The sequence below is a fragment of the Pongo pygmaeus genome, chromosome 11, assembly GCF_028885625.2.
Source record: "Pongo pygmaeus isolate AG05252 chromosome 11, NHGRI_mPonPyg2-v2.0_pri, whole genome shotgun sequence".
In the NCBI taxonomy this organism is placed as follows: domain Eukaryota; kingdom Metazoa; phylum Chordata; class Mammalia; order Primates; family Hominidae; genus Pongo; species Pongo pygmaeus.
Window position 1 is genome coordinate 72349829 of NC_072384.2, and position 14676 is coordinate 72364504.

General features: G+C 42.3%; 1 protein-coding gene across 2 annotated transcripts in view; it reads left to right on the top strand.

Moving 5' to 3' along the window:
• The first annotated feature begins 930 nt into the window (after positions 1-930).
• Positions 931-14676, top strand: part of RAPGEF4 (Rap guanine nucleotide exchange factor 4) — a 316916-nt gene continuing 303170 nt past the window's right edge. For both annotated transcript variants that reach the window (XM_054477049.2, XM_054477050.2), the window contains exon 1: positions 931-1314. In XM_054477049.2, the coding sequence (XP_054333024.1) occupies positions 1250-1314 (65 nt within the window). In that variant the 5' untranslated portion in view covers positions 931-1249. The remainder of the gene's footprint in view (positions 1315-14676) is intronic.

Here is a 14676-nt window from a genome sequence, read left to right on the forward strand (position 1 = left end):
TGGATAGGAGTGGGGGGGGGGCGGGGGGGCGGCAGGGAACAGTAGAAGAAAGCAATGCTATGTTCCTTTCCCCCATTGTCTGGCCCCAAATGTAGTGCCATAAATATCAAAACAGTGCTTGGTAATAGTCCAAAACATTTAACTTGTCCCCAAATTCCTAAACAACCATTGGTGTGTAATTTGGTTCTTGGCAGAGTGTAACTGAACAACTTGTAGACATGACATTTGTGTGAACATCTACAAGAGATAGGCCGTTATCACCACCCATTCAACACTCCAGCCAGAGGAAGAACAGCAAGTGGGGCCAGCCATACAAGTTCACCTGCGCGTCCGGGGTCTCGGCCCGCATCCTAAAACTTCAGTTCTGCTGTGGCCGGGCTACTCCCCATTCTCAACTGTGTTTTCTTCACCATACAGGTGATGGAAGCCCAGGCAGGCCCAGGGTTCAAGGCCAGTGACTTCAGCCTGTCACCCCCTCAGTCTACATCGGGCCCACCGGCCTCCTCCCTCCCTGCCCCCAGCCCTGCCCGCACTGCCGCCCATTGCGCCCAGCCCTTCCTCACCCCGCAGGAGAAGCGGGCCTCTCATTCCTCACTGAGAGACTCGACGGACGTCCCCACGCCAAGCCTTCTTCGCCCTCCCCTCCAGCCCTTTCTGAAGGGGAGACAGCAAAGGTGAGCAAGCAACCGCCGGCAAGTTTCGACAGCTGCTGAGGAAGACTCATGGGTTTCTAAGGAAACAGAGAGGCAGCAGCCATTTTAGTGGCATGTGCTGTATGAAAAATATATAGACACTGGCAGCCCTCTCCCCACTCCGCCTTGGCGCCTGCCCTCCCGCCCCGCCTCAGAGGCCCCGGAGTGAGGGTGGGGCCCCAGTCTCCGAGGGACGCAGCGGCCACCTGTCGCAGGTGGCCGGCCGCCGGGGTCGCCACCCCCAGTGCCCCCCAGCAGCGGGACCGAGGGGGTCCCCGCCCCGGGGCGGAATCCCCACCCCCGGGCGCCGCAGTGCAGCGGCGGGCGGGCGGCTCGGCCCTCCCCGCGCCCGCGTCCCGCCCCCCGGGTCCCCTCCCTCTCCCCACCGCCCCAGGCCGCGGGAGCCCGCGGGGAGGGCGGGCCTGTCGCAGCCGCGCTGGTCGCCGGGCGGTCGGGAGGAGCGGGGTCCGCGCGGCGGACGAGGCGGGGGCGGAGGCGCAGGCAGAGCGAGCGCGGGAGGTCGCCGCAGCCAGGGACACCGCGCGCTGCTGCTCAACATGGTCGCTGCGCACGCTGCCCATTCTTCCTCCTCCGCCGAGTGGATCGCCTGCCTGGATAAAAGGTAGCTCGTCCGGGGGCCGCAGCCGGGGGCCGAGCTCTGCGGCGCTGCCCGGGCCCCGAGACCGCTGCAGCCCCACACCTGGGCGCAGCGCGGCCGGGCTGCGGGTGGCCGGGGTCCCCGAGCGGGGGAAGGGGTTGAGGTCCTCGTCCGGGAGACAGGAGGACAAGGATCCCCGCCTCTCGTGGGGTGCCAGCGGCATGAGATTATTACACGTGGTGGAGAAAATGCAGCGCAGTAAGGGGAGAGAGCACCCACCTCTCCAACCCCCTGCCCCGCCGCGACTCCAGGCTCCGCTCCTGGGTGGGGGTTTATTTTCTCTTGGCATCACGGGACAGAAGAATCGACAGAAGACCCTTTCCGGCTATGCAGACCTTGCGGGGTATTAAGTTTTAAAGAGGGGTGGGGGCACCGGCAGGTGCAGAGTAACATTCTTTTTTTGTTCTCAAAAGCAAAGTGTGAGGGACCCAGTGGAGCTGTTGAGTCCCTTGCTGAAATTCACAGCTCTCTGCCCCCGCAGTCGCTCGCTCAAGGTCTGTGTTAGAGAAGGTCATTTGGGAGGCTGCTTTCCTCTTAATACCTGCTTCTCGGGAAAAGATCTTTACGCTAAAAAAAATTAAAACCATAAAGCATGTAACTCCCGACGACAGCTCTCTCTAAGGAGGATGTGTGTGTTAACAGTGGATTGCAGTTGTTTCCAGGCTCTGACAGCATAATTTTCTGTTTGTCCAGATTGCAGGTTTAGCAGTAAACATTACACAGTATGTTAGCAATTATAGCTTATTACCCTGATTAAAAGGTGATGCATCTGAACTTTTAAGAACTGAGCAAGAAATCTTGCAGAGTGAACTGCCTCTGAATTTCGGAGTTTGATGCAGAAGGGCAATGATTCACGTCTTGCAGCTATCTGCATGACATCTCTATTTGCATTTGTGTGAAATATTTTGTGCTCTGCCATATTGAAAAATTTTCAATTAACAGATTCGTAACCAGATCAAACTTGAAAATCTTAAGTGTGACATGCTTTGCATACTCTATTATAGGCCTTTGTTGAAAAATATTAAGTAATTTGAGAAAAGCTAAATGTAGCTCATTTGAAAAGCTTAATATATCTGAGAAATAATCTTGACTTTCAATTACCACTCAGTAGCAAGATTTTTTGGCAGGCAGTGCCCTATTTATGTCTAAAATGATATGTACTAATATTAGAAGAATTCATGCAATAAATAGTAAGAGAATTAAAGTAATGGTTAAATCACACAGGATTATGTAGAAGAACTAAGAGCATTTAAAGTATAGAGGTTGTTAATATGATAAGTATCTAAATTTAATAGTTCAGGAAAAAGGAATTATATGGGATTCAAGATCTTGCACTAACCTATAAATAGTAGTGCTTCCTTATGAGCAAAATTTTTAGATAATAGATAACATATTTCTATGTGTAGAAATGCATGGCATGGCATTTTTTGAACAGTCGGTAATTCACTGGAAACCCGTTAGTCAATAAGAAGTACTTACGGCAAAATCATAGAGCAATACTAACACAAGTGGGACATATTCGACTCTCTCTTTTCATAATGTGTATCTGCCCAAATGATTTTGCTTGAAATGGATTTTTTAGAGCATGGTGCCCCCATTTAATGCCACCATTCATAATGGGAAAAAAAATCTAGGAAAAAAAAAAAACCCTTCACAGATACTGAGCCTAGCATCAGAAGAGTCAGATGAGTGGACAGATCAATAAGTTAAGGGTTTTAGGCACAGAGCTGTTACCAGTTCTGATATTGGACATGTCACTTTTACTTCCTTGAGTGTCTGAAAAAGGAGGATAGGACTATCAGGGATAAGTGGACAAATGGAAGAAGAAAAAAAGGTGAAATAGTTTGAAAACTGTGAGTGCCATGTAGGCTTTTTGTTTTGTGGTATTAAGAGAACTTCGCATGTTCTGCAGTGTTCATGCCGGAATGAATTCCTATGAGGAACAGTTTAGGGCAGCAATCTCATTGTATAAAGGCCATGGGGGGACTTGTTTTGAAGTTGTGTTTTTACTTAGATTATTTATTTTTTTTTTTTTAGGAAAGGAGAAAGATTGAGAGTGTTTATGGAAGTTGGCTAGGGAAGCCCCCTGAAACCCCTGTTTAGTGGAGACACAGCCCTCAATGTTCCTGTGCAATGCTATCTTGATCCTCTTTTCCAGGCACTGTGAAATGCTATGTTGATCCTCTTTTAAATGCTATGTTGATCCTCTTTTCCAGGCACTGTGCTGGGCACTGGGGATGCAACAAAATATGAGAGTTGCTTATAGGCTTGGAGGGTAGGGGAGATTGGTGGTGGGATGGCTCTGTAAACAGCTAACCACAATGCAATAGTAAGTGCTTTAATGGAGATGTATAAAGTGCTTTGGGAATGCAGATGAGAGAGTTATCGAGATGCTTCCCTAGGTGTCCTGCTTAGACCTCAGAGGCTGAGAAAAATTTTACCAGGCAGATAATAGGGAGGGCATGCCAGGGAGTGGTGTGGCATATGAATATGCTAATTTCTTCCCAACCACAAATTCCTCTTGTGACCAAATCTAGAATATAGGAATGTATGCTCTATTTTTATAAAATCTTTTTTATTATGGACATTTTCAACCCTGCACAAAAAAGAAAGTACAATGAACCCCTGTGGGTTCACTTGGGAATATGATGCTGGGACCTTTTAACTGGGAAAAGGACGTAACTGGGAAACATAGTTCAAATATATGCCTCATTCAAGTGACAACTGTTGTGGATGGCGAAAAAAAGAGAAATCCTGGGACTGGAAATAAAAAGAGAGTTAAAAGAGAAAGTCTGCAGTAGTAAAGAAGTATGCAATGAAATTTGAAGTGAAACAAACAAAACACAAGGAAAATAGAGCCTTAAAGTGTTTGTTAGAAATGCCTAGAAAGCTCTCATAGACAGGACAATACTTGCAAGTGTTGTAGATTCATAGATTAGATTAAAGAAAGAAAATCTATAGCTTTTTATGTATCAAGCATCCACTGTCTTGGACTACGGTGGGACTGAGGAGATGAGGGTCTACAAATACTAATCTTAGCGGGGAGGGGGGAGGGATAGCATTGGGAGATATACCTAATGCTAGATGACGAGTTAGTGGATGCAGCGCACCAGCATGGCACATGTATACATATGTAACTAACCTGCACATTGCGCACATGTACCCTAAAACCTAAAGTATAATAATAAATAAATAAATAAATAAATAAATAAATAAATAAATAAATAAAAAGAAAAGAAAAAAACCAGAAAGACAGGACATTGAACATTTGGATGGATAAACCAACATTGAAAAAAGTCTCAGCAGATGTATTGTTAAAGTAAAACAAGCTCACCACTATCTCAGGGATCTTACCATTTTTTTCTGAGGGGATGGCAACTAGGAACAAATTACATAGTTCCCACTATTTGAGACTTAAGACAGGTAAAATGTCCTTTTTCTTTTAAGTGTGCTGACCATTGTTTAAGTTTTTTTGTTTTTGTTTTTGTTTTTTTGAGATGGAGTCTCACCCTGTCACCCAGGCTGGAGTGCAATGGTGCGATCTTGACTCACTGCAACCTCCCCCTCCTGGTTTCAAGCAATTCTCGTGTCTCAGCCTCCCGAGTAGCTGGGATTACAGGCACACACCACCATGCCTGGCTAACTTTTTTATTTTTATAGAGACAGGGATTCACCATGTTGGCCAGGCTGGTCTTGAACTCCTGACCTCAGCTGATCCGCTGGCCTTGGCCTCCCAAAGTGCTGGGAATACAGGTGTGAGCCACTGTACCCGGCCCATTGTTTAATTTTAATGAAAATATTTTTCCCGTAAGATTTTAAATTTGCCAACTGTGAACTTAAGATCCACTTATAAGTCCTAGTTCTCAGGGTTGGTAAAGGAGTATTATGAAGGGACAGGGACCATACACATTCATGTAGTATAGCAACTCATTGCTGGCATTCATCATGATGGGGTAAGCATTGACAAACTATGGCCTGTGGGCCAGATCTGACAGCTTGCCCGTATGTCTCATGGGCTAAGAATGGTTTTCACATTCCTGAATGGTTGGAAATAAATCAAAAGAAGAGTAGTATTTTGTGACCCATGAAATTTAGATGAAATTCAAATTTCAGTGTCTATAAACAAAGTTTTATTGGAACATAGCCATGCTCATTTGGTTACATATTGTCTACAGCTGCTTTCCCGCTGCAGTGGCAGAGTTGAGTAGCTGCAATGGAGACTGTGGGCCCACAGAGCTTGAAATATTTACTATGTGGACCTTTACAGAAAAAGTTTGCCATCTTTTGTTATAGATGAAAGAACCTATCTAAGTGATTGACAGTGAAACCACTGGAGATGAAAGAAATTGTCTTCATTTGGAAAGGAGTTCACAGTGTTTGGTTTCTTGCTCTTTAATTAGAAGTATAGGTTGGAGAAAGGTTCTCAGTTGATTGGCTTATTTGAGGAACACTGGCTGTCACAGCCAAAGCAGATGATGAAGTTAACATGGTTATTCAAAAGGTTGTGATCTTTCAAAGGCAGCAGATGAATTTTTTTTAAGTATTCATGTTTCAGTTTAAAAATACTCCATGGACAGTTTCCATCTGACTTGCCCCCAAATAGATGTTATGTTAGCTATTTTGATTAGGTTGAATGCGAGTGAAAGAAATCAAGGAACAAATTTGTTAAGAACCAAAATGCTTTGTAGCACACATGGTGAGAGAAGATGACTCAGATATCAAAGAAGCATCAGACATGGGTCCACCCTTGAGAAATACAGAGGATCAAAGAAGCACACAGAGCAGAAGGGGGTCCCTGGAGGAGGCTGGTATCTACTAGCCAGGTCCCAAGGGATGACATTACCCTGGTACATCCTCCAGGGCTCAGGCTGGTCTTGCAATCTCAGAATCCTGACTTGTTAGCACATCAAAAATTAATGTATCTTTCAGCGACAGATACACAGGTACCAGACTCTCAGAGACTCTAAAAGCCAGTAAGACAGTTTATCAATTTGACAATAAGATCTGTCACATCAGAGAAGTGGGCACTCACGTCCTTTGGCTAATGTATTCTTCCTCTAAGTAAGACATATGGGAAATCCAATTATTCTCAGAAGTCCGTTTTCTGCATTTACAATGAGAAGCCAAGCTGCCAGGAGGTCAGGACGCTTACATCTTCTGGCCTGTACAAGAGTACATCCTCTTCCTAGAGCAACAGAGCCTGGGAATTGGATGATAATGAGAAGGCAGTTCTGGGAATCATCCAGGACAGCGTGGCTGCCACCTTTTCCAGTCAGATCACCATTACCTGTGTTCTCACAGCACACTTTGGTCCCACTCTGTAATAACATAGCACAAGTCCGACTCCATTGTAATGGCCTGCTTACTTCTCTTTTCACATCACTTGACTTTAGTCCCTATATTTTATTCATCATTTTATCTTCAGCTTCAGTGCAGTGCCCTGACTAGAGAAGGTGCTAATGGGCCCAGGGCAAGATGGCCACAGGCATCCTTCTCCTCAGGGATGATGGCCTCTGTAACCCTCTAGGAAGGCCCTGGCACTGGGCCCTTTGCTGGGGAAGGGCGTGGGTGACACCATCCACATCTTCCTCTGTTGCTTCTTCTATGTTTTTTGGCTAATGTGAATACTTTTTAAAAAGTGACACTGCATAGCTCTAATCTAATCTATTCTTCCTCCTTAAATCCTCACCCACCTTTTAAAAAAAAAAACTAACATCTTTTTATTATGGAAAAAATCAAAATATACAAAAAGAAGAAATAGCAGTATGATTCTTAATTCTTTTTGTTTGTGTGTGTGTGTGTTTTTAGACGGGGTCACTCTGTCACCCAGGCTGGAAGGCAGTGGTTTGATCACAGCTCACTGCATCCTTGACCTCCTGGGTTCAAACGATCCTCCTGCCTCAGCTTCCTGAGTAGCTGGGACTACAGATGTGTATCTCCATGCCTGGCTAATTTAAAAAATTTTTTATAGAGATGGAGTCTCCCTATGTTGCCCAGGCTGGTCTCAAACTGCTGGGCTGAAGTGATCTTCCCACCTTGGCCTCCCAAAGTGCTGGGACTGTAGGCTTAAGCCACTGTGCCCAGCCAGTATGATCTTCTGTGCTACCCCTTCCCCTGCTCCAACATCATCAACTTACAGCCAACCTTGTTTTGTTTATACCCCCACACACTCCCCACTCCCCCCAGGATTATTTTCAAGCAAATCCCACATATTTCATCTGTAAATATTTTAGCATATGTCTCTAAAAGGTAGTGACTTTTTATAAAGAAAACAATACCACACACATTAAACAACTTGACATTAGTTCTCTAATATAATCAATTATTCAGTCAGTGTTCAAATGTCCCCATTTACCTCATAACTTTCTTTTTTGCAATGTGTTTGTATCAAGAGCCAAATAGGTTGCATTTAGTTGATATGTCTATAGGTCTGGGTTCTCTCTTTCTCTCTTTTTCTTCCTTGTAATACATTTCTTGAAGAAACTGGGTTGTTGTTTTTTTTTCAGTCTGAATTTTCATTGCACTTCCATGCAGTTTTTTAAAACATGTTCCTTTTCCCCTGTATTTCCTGTAAATTGGTATTTGGGTCTAGAGTTTGACTTTTTGGTAAGAATGCATCACAGAAGTGTTATATATTTCCATAATGAAGTATATAATGTCAAGTGATCTCTTTTCATAATGTTAGCAATATATTGTTTTTGAAGTTTAATGCTTGGGAACTATCTATTTGCAATTTATTGGGAGACATTTCACTGTGGCCTCAAATACATGGGAGCACATGACATATATATTTGGAGTAATTTGAGAACAATACAACCTCACATGTAATTAGGGTTAAATTCTGTCGTGCTGATTTTACTTGCTCTAATCTATTAGGAAAGGAAAGTTTAGCCAGACCTGGACTCCCTCAGACTGGGGATACATGTAGGATTGGTGTGCTCAGTCCACACCCTTGACCCGGCTGCCTGGTCTCCTGCACGCAGCCTGGGAGCTGGAAAGAGTCTTCAGAGGAAAAGTGGTGCTTAGCAAAGCAAATCCAGCCTCTTTGTCTTAGTTGGAGTTCTCTCAAATGGATTTCTGGCCCCTCCCTTGAGGGTGGGACTGGCAGATACCTTGTGTTGGAATTTCCCATGAGCTCAGAAGATTTTATGGCCCTCTCATCGTAGCTGCTTATTGTCCTGCACCACCTCCTCACCCTCCATGCAGCTAGTTTTTCTTCAGTCAGAATAAAACCACGTTTGTGCATCCTCAACAGCGGTCAGTGATAGTGGGTTTTTCCTCCAGTACTTTCACGTCACAGATGAGGGAGAGACTGCCCTAGGAGTACTGAGAGACTGAGGAAAGAGAAAGAGGGTGGAAAGAACTGGGTGGGGAGGGAGACAGCGAGAGATCCAGCTGAACATCTGACAGAAAACAATCTGGCTGATGAGCGGAGGCGGGCAGTCCTGGCGTGTTGACTCAGCTGCATCCGTGTGCACCCGCTTGCTTCCCCTGCCCCAGAAGAAAAACAAAGTGCTGCCACTACTCTCTTTTCTCTCCATGCCAGCTGTTTCTTGGCGCATCTATCTGTTTCCTTTTCTGTAACTGTGCAGATTCGTTAAACTCTGTATCTGTGGCTTATCTTCTAGACCAGATGTATTTTTGTCTGTTGGATATTCCCACATGAATATCCCATTAATATTTTGTGGGGCAGACATTGTTTTCCTTCACTTACTTCTGCTATAGAAGCTGGAAAAACAGCATACTTATTTTCCCAATCTCCCTTCCGGTGAGGTGTCCATGTGACACTGTCTGGCCAATGAGACATAGCAGAAGTCTACAGGAGGCTTCCAGGGAAGCTCTTGCTTTACCTATGTATTTAATTCCCCTTTCCTCTCTTCTTTCTGCCTGGAGTTACTACCCGAGGCCTGGGCCTGTGGCAGCCATCTTGTAATCCCAGGAGCAAGTGCCCAGAGAAACACAGAGCCCCCAGTTCTGACTTTGTCCACCTGCTGAACCCAGATCAGTAGTTACCCACCTTCAGATTTTTGTTTAGTGAAGAAACAAAGCCCTATTTCTCTAAAGCATTCTTTGTTTGGTGTTCTATCGTTCGCCATCAAAATGATCTCTAACCTAACAGATTGATACTTGTTTAAAGTTGACCTCATCTTTTTTAGCCCTGCTCCCCATTAGTTTCTCCTTCTTGCTTTACTATTTTATTTATGATGTCATGACTTCCTTATTCTCAGAACTTTGAAGTTATCTGCATTTTCCCTTTCCTATGTCCTTTTCCACATCTAACCAGTCACTAATTTTCTTGACTTTTATATTCCACTTTTATTTCAGGGCCTTAGCATCTGAATCTCTCCGTTTTCTGTTTCCAGTCTGGAAAACATGATATAGTCAAATCAGCTTTGTCTTAGGATCAGCCAGACCTGGATTCAAATTCTGTCACCTCTACCCTCTAGCTGTGTGATCTTGGCCAAGTTATTAATCTTTCTGAATCTCTGTTTTCACATCTTCAAATGAGATTCCCAATGCCTACAGTAATGGCTATGTTGAGGTGTGTGAGCTAATGCAAACGTTGCATGGTCATCTCTAGAGAGAAAGTGTAGTGTAGAGGTTAAAACTTTAGGAGTCAGACTGTATAGGCTCAAACCCCAGTTTTAATTTTATTGATGGTGTAAGTTTGGGTAAGTTATTTGGTTCTAGTAGTTACTTTATAGATTCATTGGGATTTTCCCTGTAGACAATCTTGAATGTGAATACTGGCAGTTTTACTTATTCTTTCTGATTTTTATGTCTTCTATTATTTATTTTTCTTGCCTTATTGCATTTGCCAGGAATGCCAGGACAAATTGAATAGAAGGGGTAAGAATGGATGCTCTTGTTTTGGTTATGATCTTATAAAAAATAGTTTGCTATTTTGCCACATTAGTTGTCTTTCATGTAGTTTTTTTTTTTTTTTTTTAGGAAATTCCCTTTTCTGAAATTATTGAGATGTTTATATTATTTTTCTCTTTTATTCTGTAAATATAGTGAATTTACATTGACTGAATTTCAGATGTTAAGCCAACCTTGCCTTCCTAGAATAGATACTACTTTGTCAACATGCATTATACTTTTTATATATTACTTTATTCAACTTACTAATATTTTGTTAATGCTACTTTCATGTCAATTCATGAGGGATATTAGCCTATAACTTTCTTTTCTTATTTTAGTATCAGGATTATTCTGGCTTCATCAAATGAATTAAGAAACATTTCCTTTTTTTCCTATTTTTTCCCTCTATTTTTAAATGAACTTATATAAGATCAATGCTATTTATTTTACAAATGTCTTATAGATATCATCTGGGCCAGGAGTTTTCTATATGAAAAGCTTTTTAATGACAAATTCAAACTCTGTAATAGAGGACTATTCAGATTTTCTTTTTCTTTTCATGTCAGTTTTTATAGTTATTTCAAGGAGTTTGTCCATTTCATCTAAGTTATCAAATTTATTGACATAGAGTTGTTCATAGTATTCCTTATAATCCTTTTAATGCCGTTAGGGCATGTAGTGTTGTTCTGTCCTTTGTATCCCATATTGGTAATTTGTGTCTTTTTTTTTTAATTCATTCTTACTAGGAGCTTCCCAATTTTGTTACTATTTTAAAAGAACCAACTTTTAGTTGATTTATTCTGTTCTTTGAGAAATTTATTGATTTTTGTTCATTGTTTTTTTCCTTTTTTCTCCTTACTTTGGGTTTAACTTATTCTTTTTCTGGCTTCTTAAAGTGGAAACTTAGTTGGTTAATTTTAACCTTTCTTCTTTACTAATATAAGCATTTCAGCTGCAATTTCTCATTTTCAACACAAAGAAGAAAGCACAGGTATTTTTTTATTCAGTATTTGTAAACTTAAACTATTTCTGCTGGAGAAGAACAACTAATCAGGCTGATACTGGGACCTCTTGACTCCCTCAGCCTCAAGAAGATACTTTGCAATGTGGTGAACAACATCCTCAACAACATTCCAACAGTGATTCAGCAGTGAGTTTCACAGGCTCTTTCAATACAGCATAATTCTAAAGACACATTAAGAAAGGGTAATTCTGCGAGGGGGCCAATATAATATACAGTTTTCTGGTGATCTGATTTAATCCAAGGAAAGATTTTAGTATATTTTAGAAATAGATGGATTGTGTTTCTTACTGGAAATCCAGTATAAATATTGTTTTTTCACATTTGAGCCATTTGTAATGATTATGATTGAGTTTCAATGACTTTGAAGTAATATTTTCCAATAGATACCTGGAATCATTCTGTTCTGTGTTGTTGGCTGAATGAAGAGTAATAAGACTTTGGTGTCAGCCAAACTGGGGGAAAATTATATTCTTGTTTGGCTATCATTTGACCTTTATATTCCATTGCTTTATTTCATTTCATGTATCATTTGGTAGCCAAACAAGAATGTGTGCCTTAATGGTGGTCCATCTCTTCTCTGTGAGGATGTGGGGGCAAGGGTGTATTCTCAAGGAGGAATATTGGTGCCACTCTAACAAATAGACAAATGGTGGTCAAGAGTCCACAGGTAATGCTACAGAACATAGTCCCCTTGGTGGAAACCAAGGGACATATGTTAATTGCACTGGAGTAATCTTAAAATGCTTATCCGTGAGTGAAATAATTTTCTAAAAACACTTTTATTGAATAAAATTGATTGTACAATGTAAGCATATCAAAATGGATGACTTGCTGTACAGAAATAATACTTTTTTTTTTTTTTTTTTGAGACAGAGTCTTACTCTGTCGCCCAGGCTGGAGTGCAGTGGCATGATCTTGGCTCACTGCAAACTCCGCCTCCCAGGTTCAAGCGATTTTCCTGCCCCAACCTCCCTAGTAGCTGGGATTATAGATGTCTGCCACCATGCCTGGCTAATTTTTGTATTTTTAGTAGAGACAGGATTTCACCATGTTGGCCAGGCTGGTCTTGAACTCCTGACCTCAGGTGATCCGCCCACCTCGGCCTCCCAAAGTGCTGGGATTACAGGCTTGAGCCACTGCGCCAGCCACTGCCTGGCCAGAAATATTACTTATAAATTGGTGAAAAGTTCAAGAAACCCTCCCCTTAATTAAATGGAGAAATAATTTTTATAGGCCCTTAGAAAAGACTTAATAGTTGAGGTGTTGAAAACAAATAGAAAAGATCTTTGATGGGAAGCAGATATTACTCACAACTTAGTAATTTGATTCTTGGTATTATGTGAAATTTCAATTCTGTGTAAACCCCAGATGAAGGCATTAATGTTTTCCCTTGTGTTTGGGGCAGCATTAGAACAGCCTTATTCTTCTAGTCATTAATTTTTCATCTTCATTGAGGCACAATTGACAAGTAAAAATTGTATATCTTTAATATGTATGACTTGTTGCTTTGGTGTATGTATACATTGTGAAATAATTGCCACAATCAAGCTAATTAACATATTCATCACCTCATATAGTTACCTAGTATGTGTGTGTGGTGAGAACACTTAAGATCTACTCTCTTAGCAAATTGCAAGTTTGAAATACAGTATTGTTAACTATGTTCACATTGTTGTATATTAGATCTCCTGAACGTATTCATCTTTTAATTTTATTTTTTGAGATAGGGTCTCACTCTGTCACCCAGGCTAGGGTGCAGTGGCACAATCGTAGCTAAGTGTAGCTTTGAATTCCTGGGCTCAAGTGATCATTCTGCCTTGGCTTCCCAAGTAGCTGGGACTAAAGGCACCTACCACCATGCCTGGAAAATTTTTTATTTTTAGTAGAGATGTGGTCTTGCTGTGTTGCCCAGGCTGCTCAAACCCCTGGGCTTAAGCAATCCTCCTACCTTGGCCTCCCAAAGTGCTGGGATTACAGGCAGGAGCCACTGTGTCCAGCCCAGAATTTATTTATCTCCCATAACTGAAACTTTGTACCCCTTGACCAATGTCTCCCCATTTCCTCCTCCCTTCAGCTCCCTGCAACCATCTTCTACTCTCTGCTTCTAGGAGTTTGAATATTTTAGATTCTATGTGTAAGTAAGATCATGCAGTATTTGTCTTTCTGTGTCTGACTTGTTTCACTTAGCATACTGTCCTTTAGGTTCATCCATGTTGTTGCAAATACCAAGGTTTCCTTTATTTTTAAGACTGAATAATATAATAATATTCATTGTGTATATATACACCACGTTTTCTTTTTTCATTAATCTGTCAACAGACATTTAGGTTGTTTTCTTATCTTGGTTATTGTGAATAATGCTGCAATAAACAGAGAAATGCAGACATCTCTTCAAGATACTCATTTTATTTCCTTTGAATATGTACCCAGACATGGGCTTGCTGCATCGTAAAGTCGTTCTAATCTTAATTTTGAGGAACCTCCGTAAGTTTTCAATAACATACTAATTTACATTCTGTATTAGTCTGTTTTCATGCTGCTGAGAAAGACATACCTGAGACGGGGTAATTTATGAAGAAAAAGAGGTTTAATGGACTCATAGTTCCATGTGTCTGGGGAGGCCTTATAATCATGGCAGAAGGTAAAAGGCATGTCTTACATTAGTGGCAGGCAAGGGAGAGAATGAGAACCAAGCGAAAGGGGTTTCCCTTTATAATACCATCAGATCTCATGAGACTTATCCACTACCACAAGAACAGAATTGGGGAAGCTGCCCCAATGATTCAGTTATCTCCCACCGGCTCCCCTCCCACAACACAAGGGAATTATGGGAGCTACAATTCAAGATAGATTTGGGTGGGGACACAGCCAAACCATATCATTCTGCCCCAGCCCCTCCCAAATCTCATGTCCGCAAATTTCAAAATCAGTCATGCCTTCCCAACTGTTCCCCAGTCTTAACTCATTTCAGCATTAACTGAAAAGTCCACAGTCCAAAGTCTCATCTGAGACAAGGCAAGTCCCTTCTGCCTACGAGGCTGTAAAATCAAAAGCAAGTTAGTTACTTCCTAGATACAATGGGGTTACAGGTATTGGGTAAATACTGCCATTCCGAATGGGAGAAATTGGCCAAAACAAAGGAGCCACAGGCTGCATGCAAGTCCAAAATCCAGTGGGGCAGTCAAATCTTAAGACTCCAAAATCATCTCCGTTGACTCCACATCTCACATCCAGGTCACACTGATGCAAGAGGTGGGTCCCCATGGTCTTGGGAAGCCTGGCCCCTGTGGCTTTGCAGGGTACATCCTCCTTCCTGGCTGCTTTCAGGGGCTGATGTTGAGTGTCTCTAGCTTTTCCAGGCACATAGTGCAAGCTGTTGGTGGATCTACCATTCTGGGGTTTGGAGGACAGTGGCCCTCTTCTCACAGCTCTGCTAG